General features: G+C 35.5%; 2 protein-coding genes across 5 annotated transcripts; one reads left to right on the top strand and one right to left on the bottom strand.

Moving 5' to 3' along the window:
* Positions 1 to 16,516, bottom strand: LOC126824371 (ER degradation-enhancing alpha-mannosidase-like protein 2). Of its 3 annotated transcripts, none has more exons than XM_050553581.2 (11): positions 16,381 to 16,516; positions 14,715 to 14,885; positions 14,246 to 14,356; positions 12,781 to 12,932; positions 11,395 to 11,520; positions 7,357 to 7,568; positions 6,405 to 6,546; positions 5,130 to 5,254; positions 4,629 to 4,773; positions 1,739 to 1,860; positions 1 to 955 (listed from the first exon to the last, which is right to left on the bottom strand). In XM_050553581.2, the coding sequence occupies exons 2-11, from the start codon at positions 14,846 to 14,848 to the stop codon at positions 14 to 16; spliced, it is 2,211 nt and encodes a 736-aa protein (XP_050409538.1). In that variant the 5' UTR covers positions 14,849 to 14,885; positions 16,381 to 16,516; the 3' UTR covers positions 1 to 13. The 3 variants fall into 3 exon arrangements, with proteins under 3 accessions (XP_050409538.1, XP_050409540.1, XP_050409539.1); XM_050553583.2 differs by lacking the exon at positions 16,381 to 16,516 and adding an exon at positions 16,172 to 16,338; XM_050553582.2 differs by lacking the exon at positions 16,381 to 16,516 and adding an exon at positions 15,631 to 16,151.
* LOC126824378 (40S ribosomal protein S10) lies at positions 16,500 to 27,731 on the top strand. Of its 2 annotated transcripts, none has more exons than XM_050553601.1 (6): positions 16,500 to 16,614; positions 20,217 to 20,358; positions 23,656 to 23,839; positions 24,061 to 24,129; positions 25,108 to 25,163; positions 27,635 to 27,731. In XM_050553601.1, exons 2-6 carry the CDS (start codon positions 20,218 to 20,220, stop codon positions 27,677 to 27,679), a joined length of 495 nt encoding a protein of 164 aa, XP_050409558.1. In that variant the 5' UTR covers positions 16,500 to 16,614; position 20,217; the 3' UTR covers positions 27,680 to 27,731. The 2 variants fall into 2 exon arrangements, with proteins under 2 accessions (XP_050409558.1, XP_050409557.1); XM_050553600.1 differs by having other exon boundaries at positions 16,505 to 16,614; positions 24,058 to 24,129.

The following is a 27,731-nucleotide window of genomic DNA, read 5'->3' as shown; positions in this document are numbered from 1 at the left end:
TGTAATCTGACAATTAGTATTCATCAGCAAACATTTCTCCCATAACAGATAATTTCATATGATATGGTAAAGCTGGACAGTGAAGTAACTTTGGTAAATATGTATAATTTAAAGAATAGTTTCTCATTTTCTTATATAATTTATGTATATCAGGTGGATCCAGGTTGGTTGTGTCATCTTTTGATTTTTTAGTAAAAAGATTTATTATTTGTTGGGCTAAACTAATTGTTTGCTTTCTCCTTGTTTTTTGCATCTTTAATTCTTCCGACACTGGTTTATTTAACACTTCACCAATATTTGATATATTTTCATGAATATCTGACTCATCTTTAGTTGAGTTTTTCACATTAAATAATACCCCATTTTTATATTTTTCAAACAATTTCTCTACTTCCTCAGGCTCCATTCCTGATGGTGCAACTATTTTTAGAAATTCTGAGAAAGTTTTATTATTAAGAATAGAATTGTCAGTATTTTCTACTTTCTCTGTTTTTGCTTCTTCTGTCTGCCTTATATCTTCTTTACTAATGGATTTCTGACTGCCTAAATTCATATCAGATTCCACATTTTCTTTCTTGTCTTTATCTGACAAAAGTTTTTTATTATTCCTCATCTTTTTACCCTGAATCAAATTCCCATTGACCTCTGTAATTTCTAAGAGTTCTAGTAAGTTTATGTTATTGTGAAATTCTTGTAAAATCCGATCTTCTTCATTTTTTTGAGCACTACAACAGTGAACAGCCGCCATATCAATGGGATGAGCTTCGGTATTAAATATATAGGCACCAGTATCTATAAGACATTCACCAGTAGGTGTTTGTATAATGGTACCTTTACCACCAGTATTATGTATAAAATTGTCTGTATCAAACAGAAGGTAAAGATATTTGGTTGTTTCAGCAAGGAAGAAAGATTCCATTCTGTTTTCTAATCTATGGTCTCTTACATCTTTAATCTGAAATATAATCAATACAAGTTTAAACAGAAATAAAATATGGCAGACTAGTTCACATAAACAAGTATAAATAGGTCAAAGATAGGTTGCCAGGCAACGAAACATACGCCCACAGCAGCTAAATCGTCCGGGGAGTCAACAAGAGTTGTCGCATATTTTTACTTTTTTCGTTAATTAAACATTTATAATACATTAAAATCTGATAAAGAGTAACAACTAATTAAGTAATTATCAGAAAACCATTAGAATTTGTTTGGTTTTTATAAAGTTCTGCCCCATGCTAATGTTTAGTATAGAAAACTTTTAACATCATGGATTTAGTTGTTCAAGTCATAAAAATTCATTGAAAATCAATATACTTGCTCGTCTCAAGACCTTAAACTCTGTGTATCAATCTGAAGTCAATCGGATATTAACTTTAGCCTCTAGAGCGTCCACAAGATTTTTTGAAGTGATCAAGGGCCATAACTCTGGCAGTAATTATCGGAAATCGCTGAAAATCAATAGGCTTCTTCGTCTCATGACCTTAAACACCGTGTATAAGTTTAAAGTCAATCGGATATTAACTTTAGCCTCTAGAGCGTCCACAAGCAATTGTGGACGCCGGACCGACGGACGGACGGGGGTGACGACATTTACAAGTGGGAGTATATAAATGATAACTGTTTCATAATACAATACTGATAGGGAAATTAATATATATAAACAAAATTTTACTGGTAATAAAACATTGATTTTAAAATATTAAAGAGAAAAATTTTGAAAATTCATCTCAAATCTTACCGTAGCATATCCACAGTTTGTCCGAGAGCTATGTTCTATAGCTTCAAGAAGATCGATACCAATTTCAAGCAAATATGGATCTTTGGTTGCTTGATACAGATAAACAGCACTCTCTACTAATTCTATAAAACAAAATAAAACTATGGTTATAGATAACTCAGAACCAATTTTTAAGATGTTTGGACTCATTTAATTTATTATACATAATTGAGTTAATGTTCCAGGACTGGCTGAAAAGTTCTAAGCCTATCTGTGAAAGACCTGTACAAAGTCGATGGTTTCCATTTATTTTTCTACATAGTCCCTTTCAATGTGTAGACACCATGACTAGGAAAATAACGACCGGCTAGTTTATTTTTCATTCTCGAATCCAGATCTCATACATGGTTACAAATCTGGCCAAAAATCTTATCCGTTTCTGATCCGTAGTCAAAGACTTTGGCACCAATCTTGCAGAAACTTTTGTCATTCCTAACTCGTTGGCCATAATGTACTCAACCCTCTCCTGAGAGATGCCTACAGCACCGGCAATATGTTGAGTGGTCAATTGTCGATCAGCCGTCACCATGTCATGCACCCGGGTAATGTTTTCGTGAAATGCATGGTTGCTGATGATGACCTTCCAGGGCGCGGGTCATCGTCAAGTTTCTCTCTGCCACGCTTAATGCAGTACTATGGGTTCACATACATGTATTGTAGAAAAGTCATATCAAATGAATGAGTAATGGGTTGACACATAAAAAGATTTATAAAACCAAAACATAGCTGGTTCTGAAAACAAAATATCACCAGATCACTTGTGATAGAAAAATTACTATTGCATCATTTGGCTTAGTAATCAATCATTATAATTAATAACGTCATATTTGACCAATTAGATAACTAAAAGCCGAAACCCAAGGGTCGGTAGACAGCCGCTAGATTCTTAGAGGGGAAGATGTAGCAAGTTCTGTCAGCAGACTTGCTCTTGCGAGTTTGGATGGGAGTGGGATTGAGAGAATGACTTTATTGTAATCTATGTTTGTAACCTATGTATCCAGTGCTGGACATAAAATGTAGCAACAAACTGTAGCCTTGTTATTCCTGGTAGATAAATGTCTTGACTGCTGAGATGGTAAGAAGAAAATACACAAGTGAGTCCAAGAAGAGAATAAGAAACAAATATTAAAATATGTAGCAGAAGAGAGTATGTTTCACATGTCGCCTGTGGGGTGTTTTCCTGTGTATTTTCCACATCTAACCAGCACTGCATGGTACTACATAAAATTCTACAGTCCACTTATTTACTGTGGAAAAGGAAGGGGCATCATCCCCTAAAGTGGACACCTTGTGGGCATGTATCTGTGTTGGGGTTATTCCATTGGTTCCATGTTGGTCCTATCTGCCGGTCAAGACCGAGGGCTATGGAAAATGACTGTTACTAGATCTGACCCATTTTTCTTCAAAACCCAAATTCCAACGTGGCTACGATGACCTCCACTATGTAACTATAAAATTGTACGGCCAGTACAGAATAATGCACACGTATAGAAGCCACATAATTTCATGATTGGTATTATAGAGTTGTACACATAGTCGTCCACAGATTATACTGAGTGTTGTGTTGATAATTAATGTTGAGTGTTTGGTAGTAGAACAATAAAAGTTAATTGATATTCTGGGAATCTTATCAATTTGAACACCCACATATTGTCCATGTGTCATAAGAATTTTCTAGAACAAAGCCGCTTTACCGCTAGTACAGTCGCGCACGATGTAAACAAGATTATTACAATCTTAGAAAAAATAGAAATCAGATATGAAGTACTGCTCTTTGAATCCAAACAGGATAGAAACTACGTAAATCCTCAACAACGACATGTTGAGAGAAAAATCAATTATAATTTTTTTTACAGCGGTATTACGGCCTTGTGGGATTTGCAGAAATAAAATCTAGAGATTAGTTAACCAGCTTACCGAAAAATTAAGAAAATTACGTATTCCAGTGCTACTGATAATTCCACATGTTGCAAAAATGTTGTGTATATATGGTTACTCTTATTATACATTATGCTTGTGTCGCTAGCAGCGAAGTTAGTTATCCATTAGTTATTTAGTTATATATTATTAGGATTACGTCACAATTCCGCTGTCCGTAGTGCCGTAAAGATATGCTCTAAAACCGATAAAAGTGATAAATGTATCTTCATTTAAAAGTTATTGTTAGTCCTTTCCGTTGCAGGTAATAATAACACTACAGTTGCAGTTCAATCTTATGTCTATGATTTATTCAATGATTTTACTTAATTGTGGCAAAATTGATCTATTCTTTTCTGGTTTAGAACTTTTCAGCCTTTGCTCTTATGCAAAGAAGAGACAAAACAGGAATGATAAATCGTCTACTCAGTAGGTTTTTTAAGTCAAGGGCCAAACAATACACTGGAGTTCACATAGCTAATATGTTATGATCCAATAACATAAACTTAAAAGCTGTGAACTCTAGACCTAATTCAGTTAAGTGAGAGACTGAGGTTTAGGAGTGACAGACTCAATAAATGCATGGAAATTTTGATTTGGTCCCACTGATAAATATCCAAACATCGGCCAGTCTCAGGATGGTAGTGTGATGGCATCCAAACCTTTCCTTATTATCAGATGTTCAGTATTGCAAGATTAAAGTGCATCATATCCATTTACATATTGTGTGTTATTCACACACGCATGTAGATCATGCAGTTTTTAGCACCAAATTTAACATTTTTACTGCGTCTTTCGTAGTATGCATTGCCTTTTATGGTATGGGCTTTATATATTAACAGAGATCAATGCGTGGGAGAATGACATTGTTACTGAAAAAAATTAAATAGTGTATATTAATAACTAATAATGTAGTTTCTTGTCTTTAAGTTACCTGGTCGAAGAGGATAGCCAGCACGTTGCTGATGTACTTCTGCTTTTGGTATATTGTAAAATTCAGGTGTAAAACCATATTGTTTGGCAACCTGATGAAAATTGTGTATTGTCTTCATTCCTTTTTCAACATCTCCCAACATACACTAGAAGGAACAAACGTGAATTTTACAATGATCTGAGATGCTACAGGACATAGTAATTTATTAGGTACAATGGTGGATTGAACATGAGCATTTAAAGTTGTGCCCAGATACAGATTTGCTTCCACTCACGAACCTCTGGCCATATCTCTTGGCAAGAACAGTGACAATGAAGTCCAACTGAGGGATTTCTGATTTGTTCACAAACCAATACACAATATGCAGAATTGAAACGAGTGATTGGAGGGTTTTAGTAATAAATCGTTCAGCATAAGATTTGATACAGCTAGGATCCTTGCTCCATAAGCTATAATTAAAGAGTTTCACCCAGAATCTAATTAAACTTAAAGATTAATTACCTGTATTCCTGGCCAATATGCATCTAGAGAAGTAAAAACAGGTATGGTTATACCACCTTTCTTCATATTAGCCCACATATACCAATCGTCACGTTTAACCTGATTTACTATCACATTCTCATATTCTATAAATAATAACAAAACTTCATCTTTAATAAATGTAGGTTGCCAGGCAATTAAACATACGCCAACCAGCAACTAAGTCATTCAAACAGTTACAAGCTTAACAACTCATAACAATTTCAAAAGGATCAGATCATATTAAAGCCTCTAATGGGTTAACATGATTTGTAACAAAGGGGAATAACTCTGGATCTTATTAAAATTCATTGAGCATCAAATGAGTTCTTTCAATAAGATAGATAATAAATTTAATATCCTCTACCAAATGGGAATAACTCTGAAAGTCATTATCAAAAATCAATGAAAATCAATCAGCATTTCCATTTCAATGCGACTGACAATTCATGTCAATTTAAAAAAAGATACATAGCTTCTATTGTGCTTTTAAGTCCAAGTAGTTAACCTTGGAAGTTGTGCACAAAACAATAAACACTTAATCTTTTATCAGACCACTATCCTGCAGCTGTGACTAGGCAAAAAACTATTACCAATCTGATTAAAACACAGATCCTATTTCATTTCATTTTTTTAATTCAAAATTTCGTTTTACTCGTCTTTACTACACTAAGATCTGGAAGAGTTGTTATATAACCCTTGTTCTGGATGATGTGAACGATTAGCCAATGAAATGGTCTGTTACGGCGAGTTGACGTGAGGTGCATGGAACTGTGGGTTATCCACTAGAAACATCAACGCTGATTGGTTAATCAAATGTCTGATGACATGGGGTCAAAAGCCGATCGTATGACCATTGACATGACCTTCCACTAAAACCGGTCAGATCTTCATTTGGTAGAGGCCATCCAAAGTATAAAAAAAATAGAAATATAGATCTACATTTTAATCAGATTGAATTATTACCTAACTTACTTACATTTCTACTAGATTTATTTAAATTCCTTCATGCATAAATTGAATGCAAGAAAGAAATACAGGGTTTGATTTCCACTTTTATCACATTTAATTAGGGGTTAATGTATAGTTAGCAAGAATCGGTACCATGCATATTTTATTGGGAATGTCTGAATATAATTCCTGTCCTTTCATAGTGATCATGTCACTGGCATACAATAGAAGTTATCCAACGAAAATCTCAATTCAATATGAAGGATTTGTGAAAGAATTCATAAAAGAATTTAAAGATATAACCACCTCTAAACATTTCCAATAGTTCTGGAATATTGAACATAATAGATCCTTTAACTAGATATTCAAAGTAAGAATCCACACCACCTCCAATACCAGAATCTAAGGCTGTCCATTTTCCTGTAGCTACATCAATATGATTACCAATCTAAAATATACATATAATTTCATCATAGCAAACTAAATGGATCATCTGTAATAATATCAAGATGTTTAATTTACTAATTTCATGTTGCTGGTGCGGTACAACTGCTTAATAAAACATAGATTAACAATACAGAACAGATGGCCATCTGTAGGCCTGAATAACCCACCAATATCAATATATTAAACATGCATTATGCAAGAGCAAAATCTGCTTATTACAAGTCTTTCTTTAGGCCTGAAATGTTATCTAAATTATCAATTAGACATTAATTAACTTATCCAGACCATAATAAACTCTCGATGTCAAGGCTAGCCTTCGATGTTGGCTGGATTAGATTCCTATATGCCGCTTAACGGCCATTGATAATTAAATCAAAACAGTGGATAATTGAGACTATTCTGTTTATATTAATGATTTTAGTAATGATGACCGAGACTATGCGAAAATTTCACCCGCTTCATTCTCGGCTCATAATAGATCAGTTTGACTGAAATTTTCAGCAAATTACCTTTACACTATCTAGTTTTTAACTATTATAGCGAGAACTGCCATCTTTTTATCTTATCTTCCATAATGTATCTTTAATAATTTCTCACATCAGAGAAAATTTCTAGATTTCTCTGTGCAAGATGCCCCTATTTATACACAAACTTTTAAGTCAGCATTCAAACACAACTTTTCCCCATACAGGTACCCCTCATCTGCCCAACTCCATTGGGCTGTTTTCCAGAAAATATACAACCTAGCTCTCATTCATTAGTAACAATTTTTCTTGAGCAAAATCCTGTGTACAATTAAAAAAACAGTTACCATTCCAATAGATGATTTCTGTTCCCATAATGCCCTCAGTGCCCTCATCGCAACTTTTTCAAATATAGGATCTCCAATTAAACGGCTCAATGTTCCAAACTCAATTAAAAAAGTTCCTACTCCAGCAGTACATGTAATGGTCGTTTCATCTTGTGGAACACCATGTCGTAAGTTGACAGTACCATATGGCATACCAGTAGGTGTATCAAATGCTGCAATATTAATGTGGAATAAGTCAATGGAAATAAATATAATAAGAGCCAAGTGGGTATTGGTTAAGTTCTATCAATATATTAACAAATTTCTTTATCAGAAAATGTTCATTTGTTCATTTAATTAACCCTTTATGCATACTGCAAAACTAATATTGCAACCAAATGTTGTCTAACTCTGCACTTTCAAGGTTGCAAGGCAACGAAACAGCCCACAAAAACTACAACAAGCGGTTGCCATGCAAGATACACTCACATTTTGCAAGAGATGGACTGAGAACAAGCTCAAAAAAAGAAGTGATTGTTCATACAATCAAGGGTCATAATTCAGGAAGTTACGATCCAATATGCATGAATATTGAAAGGAACCAAGATCTTTGGGTTATAAACATGTATTTCAAGTTTCAAGAAAATCAGATAAAAATTGTGACCTCTATAGTGTCCACAACCTTGATATACCATATTTTTACGCTATTTGAGAACGAACAGAGGCCATTTTGTCTGTCAATTTTGGGCCGTTTTTCACGAAATTCGAACTCAGCCGTCCTTAGGGTGTAACGGTATAATAATTATACGTTTTTTTAAATCGGATAAAAATTATGACAAGGGGCAGTCATTTTGTCCGGCAGCTTTGGTCCGATTTTTACGAGATTCAAACTCAACCATCCTTAGGGTATAACGGTGATATATTCAACCATCATAAGGGTGTAACAGTGATATATTCAAACGTTTTTTTAAATCGGATAAAAATTGTGACATCTAGAGGGATCACTTCCTAAAAACGCGACTTTGGGTTATAAATATGTATTTCAAGTTTCATCAAAATCGGATCAAAATTGTGGCCTGATATTCACAAGAACCTAACTATGAAATAACAGAAATTTTTAAAATTTAACATGCTTGTTTATTTTTACTAATTTTAACAATACATACAAATTTAAAGTAGATCGGACTGTCACTCTGTCACTTGAGTATTCACAAGATATTAATGGAATATGTTCAAACTCAATATAGGGCTGTTATATTGTATTCTATTGGGAATGTCTGCATATAATTCCTGTTAGGGCTGTACGATATTCTCGATATAGTCATTTATCGCGATATGGTATTTTCAGATCCAACTACGATATTATGTGGCCAAAAATCGTCGAAAAAAATGATCATAAAAATAGATAATAAATACACTATACAGCAGTGGAAATTAGCCAACGGAAATAAACTATAAAAAAACAAATGTTTCGAGAATCGTTGAAAACACTTGCGCAGTGTCCGCAACCGTTTTTCACTGCATCATGTATGCGTTACTTTTACTTTGTTTTTAGTTGACAATAAATTGTCAGTTGTTACTACATGTAAAGCTTAGGCCTACTAAAGGCCTGAAATTTCTGCGGCTAATTACCAGGCTATAAATAGGTTGTCATATTTTTAAAAAACAAATATTTTTAGAAAACTCTACGAAACTTAATTTCTGAAAGCAAGAATAAAACAATCTATAAATAGATTACTGTCACTGTTAGGCCAAGAATACCGCAGCCAATCGAATGCTTGAATGGAAGATAGTCCAAATCATTTAGTATTTGTTAAACTTACAATACAAGACTTGAAGACCGCATCTACTTACTTCCGCTGCACGTGATATTTGGTCATTTTCTTACACAAGGTCATAAGCAGACCTTTGTAAACATCAGCGGTTGTATTAAATTTATTTATGGAAATATTCCTGCAACTAGTGTGCCTTCTGAAAGGCTTTTCAGCACCGCAGGAAACATTGTAACCTGTAAACGTACATGTTTAAAACCCGATAAGGTGAATATGCTGGTATTTCTCGGCAGTAACTTGAAATACCAGTCATAATGACAGATGAACTGGCCTTTTATTTATCACCAAGTTTGGTAAAAAAATTGGTATGTTCTAATGTTCTAATGTGAAGACCGCATCTACTTACTTCCGCTGCACGTGATATTTGGTCATTTTCTTACACAAGGTCATAAGCAGACCTTTGTAAACATCAGCGGTTGTATTAAATTTATTTATGGAAATATTCCTGCAACTAGTGTGCCTTCTGAAAGGCTTTTCAGCACCGCAGGAAACATTGTAACCTGTAAACGTACATGTTTAAAACCCGATAAGGTGAATATGCTGGTATTTCTCGGCAGTAACTTGAAATACCAGTCATAATGATAGATGAACTGGCCTTTTATTTATCACCAAGTTTGGTAAAAAAATTGGTATGTTCTAATGTGTAGAAGGAATGTACAGGCATAAGTAATGTCTCCTGTTATTGTGTTAAAAAGCATTGAAACGTTTTTATCCAATCAGCGGCTGCCAGGCAGGATACGCCCACATTTTCGAGAGATGGATAGAGAACAAGCTAACAAGAAAGTGATTTTTCCTACAATCAAGGGCCATAATTCAGGAAATTACAATTCGATATGCGTGAATATCGAAAGGAACCGAGATCTTTGGGTTATAAACTTACATTTCAAGTTTCAAGAAAATCAGATAAAAATTGTGACCTCTATAGTGTCCACAACCTTGATATACCATATTTTTACGCTATTTGAGAACGAACAGAGGCCATTTTGTCTGTCAATTTTGGGCCGTTTTTCACGAAATTCGAACTCAGCCGTCCTTAGGGTGTAACGGTATAATAATTATACGTTTTTTTAAATCGGATAAAAATTATGACCTATATAGGGTCCACAAGCTAAAAACGTGATTTTTCGTACAATCAGGGGCCATAATTCAGGACGTTATGGTCCGATATGCGTGAATATCGAAAGGAACCAAGATCTTTGGATTATAAACTTACATTTTAAGTTTCAAGAAAATCGGATAAAAATTGTGACCTCTATAGTGTCCACAACCTTGATATACCATATTTTTACGCTATTTGAGAATGAACGGCGGCCATTTTGTCTGTCAATTTTGGGCCGATTTTCACGAAATTCGAACTCAGCCGTCGTTAGGGTGTAACGGTATAATAATTATACGTTTTTTTAAATCGGATAAAAATTATGACCTCTATAGGGTCAACAAGCTAAAAACGCGATTTTTGGTACAATCAGGGGCCATAATTCAGGAAGTTACGGTCCGATATGCGCGAATATCGAAAGGAACCGAGATCTTTGGATTATCAACTTAGATTTCAAGTTTCAACAAAATCGGATAAAAATTGTGACCTCTATAGTGTCCACAAGCTAAAAACGTGATTTTTCGTACAAACAGGGGCCATAATCCATGAAGTTTCGATCCGATACATGCCAATATCAAAAGGAACCGAGATCTTTTGGAGATAAACCTATATTTCAAGTTTCGTCAAAATCGGATAAGAATTGTGACCTGTAGAGTGTATGAATAAAGCAATTCTTACCCACAATTCTTACTCACACTGTAGTCAGCTTTAATGCATTTATATTTAATTCATTTAATAGCAAAGTGACATTATTATTAAATATCGCGATATTTAACTATATCGTTGGAAAAAAAGCCAATATCGATATCGTCCCTTTTTGCAATATCGTACAGTTCTAACTCAATATACTTCTTCGTATCACTAATTTCAACAAAGTATATAAATTTCAATTGCAGTTAACTTGTTGCTAGATAGTTCACAAGATTTACAAAGTGACTAAGTAACTAAACTCTTGAAGTAATTAAAAGAAATTGTTGAGATTTGAAAATCAAATCATCACTATAGTCTGTAGAACGTTCACAATAAAAATTCTTAGAGGAAAAAAACAAACTTGTCCTTTTGTCCTTGAATGAAGTGACAATAATATATGACCACATTTGCTTGTGGGTGAATGAAAATAAGTATTTATACCTGGTAATAACTTTCTGGCAACTGTTTCTGCCATACGAAGTAATGGTCCAGAACAAGGCCAACCAGCCTCTAATATCATTCCAGATCTCTTTGATAAGAGATGAGCAGATATCAGACCTCCAACAACTATAAAACAAAAAAAATTGTGTTCCTTAAACATGCAAAATGTAAATCTGCCTATTGCAGGCCTTTCTTTAGGCCTGAAATGTTACATAAACTATTAATTAGACATTTATTGACATAACTAGCGGCTGTCATGCAGATACGCCCACATTTTGCAAGAGATGGATAGAGAACAACTAAACAAAAAGAGATTTTTCCTACAATCAAGGGCCATAATTCAGGAAGTTACGATCCTATATGTGCGAATATCGACAGGAAACATGATCTTTGGGTTATAAAGATATATTTCACAACCTTAATATACCATATATTTACAATATTTGCGCACAAGGGGCTGCCATTTATCCGTCAGTTTTGGTCCCATTCAGCCGTTATTAGGGTGTAACGGTGATATTCAAACTTTTTTTTCAATCAGATTAAAATTGTGATCTCTAGAGGAACCCCAAGCTAAAAACCTGATTTTTCGTACAATCAAGGGCAATAATTCAGGCAGTTAACATCCGATATGCACGAATATCGAAAGGAACCAAGATCTTTTGGTTATAAACTTGCATTTCAAAATCAAAATCAAATGAAAATTGTGACCTGTAGAGTGTCCACAAGTTAAAATCGCGATGTATCGTACAATCGGGGGCCATAATCCACGAAGTTATGGCCCGATTTATGACAATATCGAAAGGAACCGAGATTTTTGGGTGATAGACCTTTATTTTAAGTTTCATCAAACTCGAATAAAAAGGGAGTATAAAAAGACCATAATCAACTCTCGATGCCATCTTATATGTTTGATTTTTATTGGAGTTGAATCCGATCTGCTGTTCAACGCCCATTAATGATTAACCACAAAAACGGATAATCAGGACTTTGTTAACTATCATGACAGCAGTAACAATGACAATCGAGGCTACAGTGATTATAAAATAAGGTTCTCTCAGCTCAGAGTAAAGCAATTTGACTGAAATTATCAGCATATTCCCTTTACATTAGCTATTATAGTGAAAACTGCCAGCTCTTTATCTAATCTTCCATAATTATCTTTAAATATCCAAATTTTGCATTATTTCTCCATGCAAATACAGTGTAAATAAAGGTAAAATCTATTAGTAGTTTTTTGTATAATAATACTAATATATAATGTAATTACAAACTTTTGGTGGAGTGTTGACATGAATTCCTGAAGTGATCAAGGCCAATCACTTGAAAAGAAATTCAATGGATTTATTTGTCTTAAATGCATCCTTTTGTTAATAATTAGTGTATTACCTCTAATGTTTGTTTCAAATACAGATGCATTGATGTCAATATCAAAGAAGTCTTGAGACTTTTCAATCAGTAACTCTGCAATTCTTCTGAACTCTGTATGATTTCCCATTACAATTAGAGTGTCCAATGCATCCACCAGTGTTAAAGAATAACTAGATCATAAAAAAAAAAATAAAAGATAGGATGCATATGTCAGATACAGCTTTTGTTATTTTTGAAAGAGATTTTCTGTGATCAGATTGGCTCAATTTAACTCTTTATTCCCACATAAATTAAGAGTTCAGCTCATTCAACACACTAAGAAAACTTGCCTCTTTGTTACACCAATATTGATACAGGAAAGGCTTAAAAAACAAGCCAACAGTGAGGCTGATGTCACCCGCCGAAATCACGAAATCAATATATAGATGACACATTAATTAATTAATTCCAAGTTTATCATTTTCAAAAGTATCTAGCAATCAAACTGATTATCAACTATACACTAAGTTTCACTCTCTATCAGATAGAATCAAAGTCAAAGAAATTTCTTAGCTCTCCTTAGCTTTAGCGGGAAATGTTAATCATTGAACTCGGTCAAGACATTCACCTAATGAACATCAATATCAAGTTTCAACATTCTTCCTCAATTAAAAGCAGAGTTGTTATGTTCCAAAGTCTTGACCAATCAAATTGCTTATTGCTTCTTAGTCTAAGCAGAAAATTCTCATCAAACTTAGTCAAGGTAATGATATAATGAATCTATAATGTACGTGGAGTTTCATAGCTCTCACCTAATTATAACCAAAGTTTTCGTCCCCAAAAGCATCAACCAATCAAATTGCTTATCTCCGCTTACCATCACCAGACAATTTTCATCATCGAACTCCATCAAGGCATTCGCCTAATTAACACCTACAGCAAGCTTGAACATTCTACCTCAATTGGAAGGAGAGTTATTGTGTTTTAAAGTCTCGACCAATCAAATTGCTTATCGCTCTGCTTACCCTCAGCAGAAAATATTCATTATCGGACTTAATCAAGGTATTGATGTAATGAATAAATACACAAAGTTTGATCACTCTAACTTTATCATAACTAAAGTTATCGTGTCCCAAAGCATCAACCAAATTGCTTATCTCTGCTTATCCTAAGCAGTAAATGCTCATCTTCGAACTCCATCAAGGCAGTGACCTAATAAACACCTACACCAAGTTTGAACATTCTAGCTCACTTAGAAGGAGAGTTATTGTGTCCCAAAAAGTGTGACGGACAGACAGATAGGCAGATAGAAGGACGTCCTGACAGACGGACAAACCCATTTTAGAGCAGAGTATAGCATTATGTGCCTTTAAAGAGCAGGAATTTTCATAGGGGCTACCTAAATTTTGAGATCTACCTTTGCAAATATTGTCCTGATGATTATTATTGGGAATATTAAGGAAAATATGGTAATTAACAACCAATAAATATACTTTCATCCTACCTTCCCCATGTATCATGTCCATCACAAGTCAATGGCCGAAGTTCATCATATGGGTATGCATATTTGAGATAAGCATCATAAGCATGATGAAACATTGCTGCCACTCTATCTCTACAAAAGGAATAGATAACAATCAGGTTAATAAGTGAATACAAATTGATGAATTTTGCAACATATGACCAATTTAGTAAACAAAAGACTTATTAGTAAACAAAAGAGTACTGTATTGATTAGAAATGATTCCAGTTTGTGGAAATACCCAGTTATCTCATGATACTGTACTAACTGAAATATTTCAAACATGTCACTTCTGAATATTACTTAGCGGATATGTCTTCCTGTACATGAAATGAAATGGGGTTTAACGTCCTACTGTTCTGCTCCAAACTGGGCTAATGAAGACAGGGGGTCTTCCTGTTCAAGCAATGCTCACATTTGTACAAAATTGCATAAGAAAATCCAAACTAACCTGTAAGATTTCCGCTCATTTTCTGATATTATTCTGCCTTGTACAGGTAAAAAGGCCTGTGTTACAACCAACAATGACATTAACATGGCAAAATGCCTGTTTGCTTGGTTGTGTTTTTGTGTTGGTTTCATCATTCCTCATCCAGTATGTTCTTCATAAAGTATCTTCTTCCTGTAAGTATTTAATCTTATCTAATGTTAAACAATCCTAATAATTAAAGATACATTATGGGAGATTAGATAAAGAGCTGGCAGTTCTTACTATAATAGTTAAAAACTAGATAATGTAAAGGGTATTTGTCAGTCAAATTGATCCACTCTGAACCGAGAATTTGGCAATTGAATTTTCGGCCTAGTCTCGATCATCATTACTAAAGTCTGTACGATAAAAAACATAGTCTTGATTATCCATTTCATGATTGAATCATGAATGAAAGTTGAGTAGCAAATCGGATCCTAATCCAGTAAATATCGCAGGCTAGCGATGACATCGAGAGTTGATTATGGTCTGGATAATTAATGTCTAATTAATAATTTAGATAACATTTCAGGCCTAAAGAAAGACCTGCAATAGGCTGATTTAGCTCAAGATTGCATAATGTATTGTTTAAATATTCTTAACATAATGTCAAATCATACTTTTCTGTATGGCATTAGTTATTTGATAAGTTATTAAAGATGCCTTCCCACTTATAACCTGTGTGATTTGATGATATATTTGGACTAAAATCATATTCAAACAATTTATCTATGAAAAGTTTGCTTCAAATCCCTCTCAAAACATTTTAATTTCAAGAAAAGGTCATTTTAAGCAGCAGTTTTATTTGTCATGTGACTCGATTGAGGGAGAATACATTTTTAGCTTGATTTTTTGTTAAAATATCAAAGCCTTTAGAAGTAAACTTTTGTATTATTACCCACTGCCAACTTCATTTTCTGTCATTTAAATGCAGAGTATGCCTGCTGAACTGAAAGTTTAAGTATTTCTATGTTCTCACAACCACTAGCCATTCGATCAACAAATACGAAGTGCTCTTTACATCCCTCTAGTGTCCCTTGGTGCTCCATGGATGTTTTTCGGGAAATCCAATAGCCATAAATGGCGAACTTCATTGAAATGGAAACGCACAAATTTACGAATTTCGGTTCGTCTTATATGACTGAGTTCGTAAATTTGTGCGTTACCCTTTTAATGAAGTCTGCCAAGTCGGTTAGAAGACGGGGACATATTTTTTAACAGCGTGTTGTGTCTCTCATACAGGTTCTAGCGAGGTCAGTAAGGTCTTATTTTCTCACTGAGATGTTCATATATATTGTTCAGGCGTTCACAGGGACTGACACGCGACCGTTTAGCAGGAAAAAGTTGCCCAGTAAAATTGACTGGAAAGCGATTAGATTTTCGACAAGAATTCAATAGGACAGTTCCTAAACGTACAGGGCGAGTGTATTGAGACCTACGTTCAGAGCTGAGCTGAACTAAGCCTACGACAGTGACATTGAATGAACTGAGCCATTTGTGCCGTGGTCCAATGACGAGACGTCATTGCCGTGGTCTACATAGAAATGGTTCCTCCACTTCTGTCTTCCGCCTTACTCCAGCCACAGTTTAACGTTACAAGTATAATATGGTCTACACTGTCACTGGTCTATATGAATTTTAACCTCACCTACAGTTACACACTATAATGCCTTATAACATCTGAGAACAAGCGTATATAAGGGTTATCTACTAGACTAATGGCAAAGAAGTCGATGTTTTTGTACCGACTTCCACTTTATACAGAAACAGTTGTTTGATCCAGGTCGTCAATGAATGTGTAACTTTATGGCTGCACCGGATATATACAACGAGATTTGGCGAGATTCGTTCTTTTCCGGTTTGGCCATACTGCTAGAACCAAGTGAGTGAAATGAAGTTGTGGAATCGATAGATTATCAAATCAAATACAGCACAATCAATAAAATAAAAATAAAAAAAGTAAACCGTGAACCTTATTGAATAATTCGGAGACGTGTCTGAGTCGGCCTATCCTCTCGATTTTCCATTTTTATTACCGTATGATATCAACAGTCAATGTTTACCTAATACCTCAACCTGGCTGTAGGCCGAGAGTTTTTTTCTTTTGCTCATGCTAATAGTAAAAGGCTATCAAAGGCAAAACCACAATATATTCAAGAAATGATTTGAAGGAATAGTATTTCCTAAAGAAAAGGATGGGACCTGTAGCCTAGAGATTTGAAATAAAATTACTGCTGATATCGCGATAGGCTGATGATAGGCTATCAGAATCTGTTTTCACCAGCCAGACCAGGAGGGATATCGCCTATGCAGTGTGTCGCGCAAAATTCCGCGTTTTTCACGCAATCGTGTCAAAAACTAACTGTCGCTGCCTAATAATGATATACATGCAGAAAATTTCCTGACGTGAGAATAATTAGATCATGTTTAGATAACCGGTAAAATTATTCTATTAATATCTTTGTTGTCATCCTCAATCTATGTGCTTCACACAGAATTTACACAGTAGGGACGGTCATTCCATATCAAATCACCCAATGGGTCTTACCCCACCTCCTTGGATTGTCATGAGGTGGGGTGGTAAAGCTGATTTCCCAAATTTTAACGAAAGCGGATGAACGGTTAGGTTGCTACGGGCAAAATGGGTTAAAATGAACGATTCTTCTAATTTTTAAAGGCCCATATGTCAGCTACTAATGGACCAATCTCAATGACATTGGTACCAATTCACAGAGAATTACACAGGGATTCCAAAATGGATTTGTTTTGTATATAGGAGTATATTTAAGTATCATGACCTGACCTTTAACCTTTCATCTGACCTTGTTGCCCTCCGATGTCAGAGGTCAAGGTCATCTACACGGCAACAGACTAGAACGTAATACAATTGAAAATCATTTATGTTTGAGAATATTTAAAGATACATTATGTAAGATACAGAGCTAACCATTCTAAGATTGCTATAATTAATAGCCCAAAAATAGATAATGTAAAATGAAAATATTGAAAATTTCATTCAAATTACTTTATTCTGAGCCACGTTATCACTGTTTGTAGTTTTGACAAGATGTGTGCAGCAGGGGTTGATATGTTTGTAAAATTTTACTTGTCCCGGGTGACAAGTAGAAATATTTTTTGCTTGTCACTTGGTCATTTTAAGTTGCCACCATTGATTTTTGTTAATTAAAAAGAATTAGAAAGAACTTATTATATTTCAATTTCATTTGTAAGAAGATGCTTACATGTACATTCAGACTTAGTGTTCACTTTAACACATTTTGGCAGAGGTAATGATCTAAATGACAGACCGTTTTCTCACTTGGGAATCTTCACTATTCGACTCGTTTGTGGGGGATCATGTGGGTAAGGCGCTGGCTTGCTAGCCTGGAGGTCGGGTGTTCGATCCCTGCATTGGCCGAGAAAGTTCATCTCGATTTTCCGGCGTGGTTTCCCCTTGTCAGTGATGCAGAACGGAGGGCCTGACAAGGACAGCTGCCTAGTCGTTCGGATGGGACGAAAAACCGAGGTCCCGTGTACACATTGGCGTGCACGTAAAAGATCCCTTGGCAGTTGGAATTCGATATAAGAGTAGGCCGTAGCGCCGCTGCCCGGGCTAAAATTTCCCTCACAGCACACTGTATGGCGTATGCCCGTCTTCAATTAGCCCAGGTTAGGTGCAGAAGAGTAGGAAGTTAAACCCCATTTCATTTCATTTCGACTCGTTTGTTCTTCCGTTTCCGACCCATGGTGATATTATAATTTAACATGATATACAATTAGGCATGCTTGTATATTCCATGCCAAAAGAAGCCACAGTAAATGGAATTCAACTATCAAAATATTTAATTCTCTTCGGAAATATTGTCAGCCATATTTCTTTTTATTTTTAAAGACAAAATGAAACCTCAAATAATAGGCTTTATATAGATCATTGGCAATTATCAATCAACTATAATCATTAATCGAAGACAAATGATCAGTATAGTATTACTCAATGACAAGATCCGGATTATCAGCTAGTTAGTAAAAGTTGTTAGTTGATGTATGCCGCCTGTTCGACACGTGGTACTGGTTGTGATTGACATTTAAATTTCACGGTAATAGTCAATCAAGGATATATACGATTAGAATTTTAAGCTTTTTTTACCGCCAAGTACGCTAAAATTAGGGTGACCCACCATAAATAAATATCTCCAAATATCTCGACAATTACGCCACAATATTTATATATATGCCAAGCCTCAAATCAGTTTCACACAATTATAGTCACTAAATAAACGATCATGTTGTACTTAATAAGCTATGACCATTAATCATCTATAAATATTAGACTGAAAACTGGCTCCAAGTGTCGTCCATAACATCCAGACACTTTTGAGTAAAAGATAGGTTACGTGCCCTTGTTTTGAAATTAGTCTCGCTTAACCAGTCTATCGACTATTCTACGTCTGATTGACAGGTCGGGATAATCAAGACTACTTTTTTATGAAACATAACAGAAAGCTAGAACAAGAAATTGAATTTAGAAATAAGCACTTTAGACAACTCAACAATTGTTTTAAGAAACTTGTAAAAGTGAAATGAAACTACTGCTAGTATCATGTTCCTGCTAAAGAAAGTGATTCAGAGATAGTATTTGTACTAAACCAAAAGATTCCGCTCTTAACGGTACAGTTAATGATAAAGCAATTTAAAAAATAAAACAAACGTAATTACTAAAGCTGCTGTAATAACCAAGAAGCTAAATTTTACTGCTATTCAAAATCGTCAACAATAGATTTTTTACGGCTGTAATAGTTGATATATTTGTAGAGAATTGCACGTGCCATGGCTATTTATCGACTCAAAGCGAGTGCGGGGTAGTCAGAAATCAGTTTGAGACATGCAACTCAAGCGTGCACATTTAGCCGTGTCGAGACCAACTTTCTGTAGAGTGCACGGGTCACCCTACTAAAATCAAATTTTAATCACCACTTCCATTTTTTGTTTTTTATCGCAAATTGCCACTTTGGCGACCGACAGCCTGAGCCCAGATTGCCATGGAGTTATGTAATATTGACTGTGATTGGGTGATTAAGAACGAACAATCAATGACATTACATCTTTCACAGAACCAGTAGTGTTACTATTTTAATGCAAAGAAACCTTTTCTAGGCGTATAGAACGAACTTAAAATGACCATATAAGTTTCAGTCATGTTAATCGGGGACATGGACAGCTATGTCACGTGCTGTTAAATAGTAATACTAATTTGTTTTAAAATGAAAGAGTTCCCTTTTCCAACTTTATTGGAATGGATAAATTAGACAAGACATTTTTAGCCAGAATTTATATAGACCTTATTCTAGTTGTCGGCCAAGTCTTGAGAGTGAGAGGGGGAAGAGTTGTAAGTTGATTTAAAAACTCATATCTTCACTTCAAATCTGATGTTCAAAGACGGGTAGATCAGGCTCTGGCATCTTATTTAATCTTTGTTTATTTCAGGATGTTGATGCCGAAGAAGAACCGTGTTATGATCTATGAATACCTCTTTAAAGAGGGAGTTATGGTAGCTAAAAAAGACTTTTTTGCACCAAGGCATCCTAACATCAATGTACCTAATCTTCATGTAATTAAAGCTCTCACTGTAAGTCAAGGACCATAATAAATAAATAAATATAATTATATTACAAGTATAACCCTAAAAGTGGGCATACATATGTATATGTAGTGTTACCTTGTCCATTCTCCAATATGGTGTTTTTAGAACAAGGTTTGTGATTGAGTCAAGTGGCCTGTCAAAAGTTGAATTCACCACAGCGAATGTTCGTGTTAAAATGACAACTTCCCAAGTGATTACAGGGTAGATATGCAGCACGTGCATATTCCGGAGTAAGTTGTATTAGCCCATAAATAGCCATCTCACATGAAATTTTTCTGCACATCTATCAACTATAAAAGCCATAAAAAATCTGTTAATGATTCTGAATAACAGTTAAATTTAGCCTTTTGGTTGTTACAGCAGCTTTGGAAAATTACATCAGTTTTGTTTTTTTAATTACGTGTTTCAAACCTTCGGTTGAAATGCGTATTGTTTCTGTAAGTGTTTTTATACGCCCACATTTTCATGTGGACGTATATTGCCCTTGCCCCAGTCTGTCCGTCCACAATTTGTTTGTGGACATTGTAGAGGTCAAAATTTTTATCAGATTTTGACGAAACTTGAAATATAGGTCTCTCCCAAAGATCTCATTTCCTTTCGATGTTGGCATGTATCGGACCCTAACTTCATGGATTATGGCCCCTGATTGTACTAAAAATCACGTTTTTAGCTTGTGGACATACTAGAGATCACAATTTTCCTCCGATTTTGATGAAACATGACAAGCAGAGAGATTAATTATATTTACCAAGAACAGCTCTTTTGGCATTTACAATAAATTAAGCTTTCCAAATTCCATTGTTTAAAAGTTTTAACAGTGTAATTGTGAGCTCAGTTTTCATGATTAGATACTTAGATATATAGTGCCCTGTTACACTCTTCAGTGTGTTAATAAAGCGGGTTTTTTGGTCATTTTTTATGTCACACCCACTTTTTGTTGATATTTAGTCTTTTAATTAGGCAAAACAAACCTCAACCCTAGCTGTTTTTGCTTCATGTCATATTACAGTCATTGCAGCCATTTCATTTCATATTTCATGCTTTTCATTTTAAAAAGTACCATATCAATCAAAGCAGGAATGTGGACGTATATTGCAGCGGTAGCGATGCTCTTGTTTTTAAAGACAAAACATGAAATAATCACCTTTGGATTAATCATTAGGAGTAAATAATAACTTGAGTTAGGCTTTATATCATTGGCAATTATCAATCAACTAATCATTAATCCAAGACAACTGATTAGTATTACTCATTGACACAATCCGGATTATCGGCCAATTGATTAATTTATAGTATGCCACCATGTGATTGACACTTGATTATAATTTTAAGATTTTTTTCCCGACAGTTCTCAAAAAGAATCGCCTGTACCACAAAACATTATTGCAAAATTCAACTACTAATCGCCACGTTCAGATTTTTGTTCGCAAATTGCGACTTTGACCGCGACTGTAAGCCCCGACTATAGCGTTAGGGGCGGCATCTTTTGGTTTAGTACAATTGATATTTCTGATCTAGCGTCTTGGGCAAGAATAGAATGGGTTGTATAAATGATTATTATATTTTGTTTGGTTACATTATACTTATATACTATTCAAAAAAAGTAGGGGATATTTGATTTTTAAGTGTTATTAAAGTCACCTAATGAAACGGACGAAGAAACAAATGACAAAATGAAATGAAGTTCACATTCATCGATTTATTCCAAATGATCGTTAGACTAAGTAAGGCACAGACTGACCATTATAAGGGTAAAATGATACCCGGGGTCAAACAGCAAAGTTACCACAGCATCACAACCAAGTCAGTAACGGGTAAATCCTCCTCTGTTTGCCAAACAAGCATTGATCCGACGTGGCATACTCCTAATGAGACGTCTAAGGTCATTTTGGTCCAGATTGTCCCATTCCTGTTGTAACGCAGCAGCAAGTTCTTGGACATTGGCAGGACGTTGTTGACGTTGACGTAACCTCTGTCCAAGCATGTCCCAGACATGCTCGATGGGGGAGAGGTCGGGACTCAGTACTGGCCAAGGTAATGTGGTGATGTTCTGTTGTTGGAGGTAACCTGTAACGATCCTGGCCCTGTGACATCTTGCGTTGTCATCCTGGAAGATGAAACGGCGGCCATGACGTCGTGCGAACGGCACAACATGGACTGCCAAGATGTTGTCCCGGTAGTACTGGCCTGTAACACGCCCTGCAACAACATGTAAAGCCGTTCTTCCAGCAACAGTGATGCCTCCCCACACCATAACAGAACCACCCCCAAATCGATCATGTCTGATGACGTTAACGTCTTGGAAGCGCTCGTTTCAACGACGCCACACCCTCCTACGTCTGTCCAAAAAATCAACAGTGAACCTTGACTCATCTGAAAACATCACATTGCTCCAGCGTCGATTATCCCAGTGTTGACGATCCCTACACCAACGACGTCTTGCCTGAATGTGATGATCTCTCAAACAAGGGATTACGCGAGGACGTCGGGCGCGAAGGTGACCCCTATGCAGTCGATTCCGAATCGTCTGGCCACTCACTCTCACACCAGTGTCTGTTTGAAGACGAGCGCTGATCTGATTTGCTGTGATGACACAATTTCTCAAGGCCAAGGTACGGATAAATCGATCCTGGGCTTGAGTTGTCGCCCTGGGTCGACCTGAGCGTGGTCTGTCCTGTACAGATTGTGTATCACGGTATCTGGACCATAGCCTGCTTATGACAGACTGAGAAACATTCATCGTCCGCGCCACAACCGCCTGGGTTGTGCCGATCTGTAGCATGCCAAGGGCACGTAACCTTTCATTTTGGGTAAGCCGACGCATATCAGAATTTGTTTTCTGGTCACTAAAACAATTAAACTGATGTTTCCACCCTGGAATTCAATGCCACAATGACTGTAACATTCAAAGTCAGAGTCGTGCAAATCTTGGGTTGGACCCCCATGATGATCCCAAGCATCACCTGCATTCCAAGCGGTAGCTATTGGTGCGTTTGGGCGTCACATGTAACTGGAAATGTTTCTTCTGTTAGGTTCTATAGTGACTTTTTTCGTAGTCATTTGCATATTTTAGTATTATGCCCCCAAAATCAAATATCCCCTACTTTTTTTGAATAGTATATATACATTGGCTTCATATATACATTGACATCATATATTGAATATTATTTTGGATTGTTCTGTATCATCCTATGCACATTTGGATACCACAATATAAGCATTAAATCATTTTGAAGCCTCTCCTTTAAATCCCATTCCACTAATTTCTTTATTTATTTTCAGAGTTTAAAATCTCGTGGATTAGTAAGAGAACAGTTTGCCTGGCGTCATTATTACTGGTATTTGACAAATGAAGGAATCCAATTTTTACGTGATTTTCTTCATTTGCCACCTGAAATTGTTCCAGCTACTTTGAAACGACAACAAAGACCAGATACTGCTAGGCCACGAGTATCTACTAAACCTAGTAAGTATCTTTATACAATAGCTAGCATTGTTAGTCTGCCACATAAGTTGTTTTATGTCTTTGGCAAACTAACACAAGAAAGGAACATAAACTTGGTCTTAGTGAAATACATGATAGGAGAGAAGTCAATATTTTTTCTTGACAGAAAACTTTATAATTAAAGTTTATGACAAATTTCTGATTTTGTTTAGTAAAATGAACATGATTAATATTTGAAGCAGGTGATGGAGCTGGACGTGGAGGTGGAGCACATGCTGATAGAGGCGAATATAGAAAGATGACAGGACCACGTAAGTTAAAATATTTGAGTTATTTTTAACCAATCATTCTGCAACTGGATATCTGGGTCTTGAGTTTAGATTCAAGAAGCTATTTCCTTTTACATCAACTACGCTGACTAAACATCTTACAATATAAATCTTACAACAATCTACAAACAATTTTAAATGTTTCTAATTGTTGAGTATGGCTATATGTATAGACCGACCTCGAAATATTAAAAGAAAAAGCTAGGTAACTTTTTTTTTCATATTTCTCGCCTCAGTAACTGGCATGCTCACTCAGTTATCAAAGACCAACCATGCTACAGGGGGGCCTACCATCGAGTCAAGTGGCATGGTTTCCTCCCACTGCTAAAGACCCCTACGCTCAAGTGAATTAATGAAATAAAATTGAACCAAATGTTAGTTTCAAAATGACCTAGTTTGTGTCCAGTGGATGTAGGGTCACATGTCAACCTTGTGGGTTTTCTCTGAGTACTCTGGTTTCCTCCCACTGCTAAAGACCCCCATGCTCAAGTGAATCAATGACATAAAATTGAACCAAATGTTAGTCCCAAAATGACCCAATTTGTGTCCAGTGGATGTTAGCTCTCCCCCTCTCTCCCTCCCACCATGTTACCAAATTACCAACTGATTGAGATCCTGTGTGCATATATCTATGCGCCTTCAATTTGCCAAAGTATATAAACTGCAACAACTTTTCACATAGGCATGCTAGGACTCTGGTGTCTATACATTCACACAATCCTGCAATCTGAATCCAATTGTATTCCAATATTGTCATGGCGACCAGGCCATTAAGAAATTCTAAAATTTATGCAATAAACTGAAAATCAAATCACGACTTCTCACCTTTACCATTCTATTATTGAGTTCTTTTTTCACTTCACAACAATATTTACGCCAACAATAATTAGACCACAAAATTCGGAACCTTGTTATAGATATAACTTTCAAAATGTTGAATTTTGATTAAATTTATTTCAGCTGGAGCAGATAAAAAAGCAGATGTTGGTGCTGGTGCTAATCCAGAATTTAAATTCGTAAGTTGAAAGGTTTATTAATATATTTAAACTTAAGTCAAATTGTCATATTTTTGTGACTAGAACCCATAATTAAGTCATGTCAGGAAAACATGATATATTTCATATTTTTATCGCAAATTGCGACTTTGGCGACCGACAATGTGAGCCCTTGTTGGATGGCCGAATTGTTAGCTCGTGAGCATTGTTTCATAAAGTCTGTCATTGAGTCAACTGACCCAGTTTTACACGACAAGGAGTAGGGTTGCCTGTCCAACCTCGTAGGGTTTCTCCATGTCTTCTGATTTCTTCTCACTGCTAAAGACCCCTACTCTCAAGCAAATTATTGAAATAAAATTGAACCATGTTTGTCCCGAAATGACTTAGTTTGTGTCAGTGGAGGTTGAACCCCATCTCTCTCTCTTTATTTTTCTCTCTCTCTCTTTTTTTTCTCTCTCTCTCTCTCCTTTTGAGACTCTGTTTATGAAGTTCAAGGTTAATAAAATACTGTAAAACAATGTGTCGATCAGTTGAGGCTATCTCATGTTTGGCAGCGAGTAATAATCAAATCGGAATTTAAAGATGTTAACTTCCTATGATTTATTACAAATGACAATATCAAGTACATAATTAATATGTGGTCTTTAGTGAAAGAAAACATTGTTGTGACTACCATTCCTGGGTTTGAAGGTCAGACATGATATGAAAACAAATATGGAGCAGTCAGTAATTTTTTGAACCGGTTCGCTAGAGCAACCGTAACCAGTTAACCGAGTAGCCATTTGTTTCCGGAGCATATCTAATAAACTGCTAATATATCTTTTTGAAACATTGCACACACATCAACCTATTACAGTAGTTGTACCTTTTGTTAATTTGGAATTTCTTGGATTTATAACTTCTTGTGTTTTCATGGAAACAAATTTGACTTAAGTTTTTTGTGTACAATGTTATTTCACAAGCATATCTCATAAACCAAGATATCTTCATGAAACTTTGTACAAATATTAACCTATTATAGTAGTTGTACCTTTTGCCAATTTATAATTTCCCAGATTTAATAATTTGTTTCCATGGAAACAAATTTCTCTGATTTTTACTACACATTTGACTTTTTGGTATATAATTATTATTCTAGTGCATATCTCAGAAACTGTTCAAGTTTTTGATATATAATTATTATTCTAGAGCATATATCTCAAACTTTTCAAGATACCTTTTATAACAATTCTACATTCATCAACTTCTCATTTTATTTTCTGATGACTGTCCTTCTGTCCCGATTAGTTTCCAGAGCATATTTCATTATCCGTTCAAGAAATCCTTTTGAAACTTTGTACAAACATCAACCCATTATAGTATTTTATTTTCTGATGTAGCCCTATAAGTTTATTGTTTAACATACAGTAGCTGATTGAGATAAGCAAAATAGGGAATAGATACCCTGCCTTGCCCAGCTACTGTGATCAGAGCATGAATCTTCTGACTAGTCCCATTGATATTCCAAGAAGTTGTTTCTATACGCCCACATTTAAATGTGGTCGTATATTGTCGTTGCCCCCGTCCGGCCGGCTCTAGAGGCTAAAGTTAATATCCGATTGACTTTAAATTTATACACAGTGTTTAAGATCATGAGACGAAGAAGCCTATTGATTTTCAGCGATTTCCAATAATTACTGCCAGAGTTATGGACCTTGATCACTTCAAAAAATCTTGTGGGCGCTCTAGAGGCCAAAGTTAATATCCGATTGATCTTAAATTTATACACAGTGTTTAAGGTCATGAGACGAAGAAGCCTATTGATTTTCAGCGATTTACGATAATTAATGCCAGAGTTATGGCCCTTGGTCACTTTGAAAAATCTTGTGGACGCTCTAAAGGCCAAAGTTAATATCCGATTGACTTTAAATTTATACACAGTGTTTAAGGTCATGAGATGATAATTACTGCCAGAGTTATGGCCCTTGATCACTTTGAAAAATCTTGTGGACGCTCTAAAGGCTAAAGTTATCATCCGATTGACTTCAGATTGATACAGAGTTTAAGATCTTGAGAGGAACAAGTATGTTGATTTTCAATGAATTTTTATGACTTGGAACAGCTTAATCCATGATATTGAAAGTTTTGTATACAAAACGTTAGCATGGGATAGAACTTTATAAAAACCAAACAAATTCTAATAGTTTTCTCAGTTGTTGCTCTTAATCAGATTTTAGTATATTATAAATGTTTCATTACCGAAAAAAGTAAAAATATGCGACAACTCTTGTTGACTGCCCGGACGATTTAGCTGCTGTGGGCGTATGTTTCGTTGCCTTGCAACCTATCTTTCCATATGCCTGCCAAACAAGTGCAAGGGTGCGGGATGGTGATAACTAGTCATCTTTTAGTGATATTGGTTTTGCGGGAAGGTAAACTGATGGGTGATCAAGCGCACTTTTTTTCTTGTTTACAACTTTATGTAATAATTATAACTTTTTCTTTTTCTTCAGAGAGGTGGATTTGGGCGTGGTGCTCCTCCGTCTCAACAGCAGTAAGAAAATTGTAAAAAGAAAAAAATGAAAAAAAAAGCAATAAAAAAAAATTAAA

The sequence above is a fragment of the Patella vulgata genome, chromosome 6 (assembly GCF_932274485.2).
Source record: "Patella vulgata chromosome 6, xgPatVulg1.2, whole genome shotgun sequence".
Taxonomy (NCBI): domain Eukaryota; kingdom Metazoa; phylum Mollusca; class Gastropoda; family Patellidae; genus Patella; species Patella vulgata.
The sequence above is the reverse complement of the archived record's forward strand: the minus strand, read 5'-3'. Positions and strand labels throughout refer to the sequence as shown.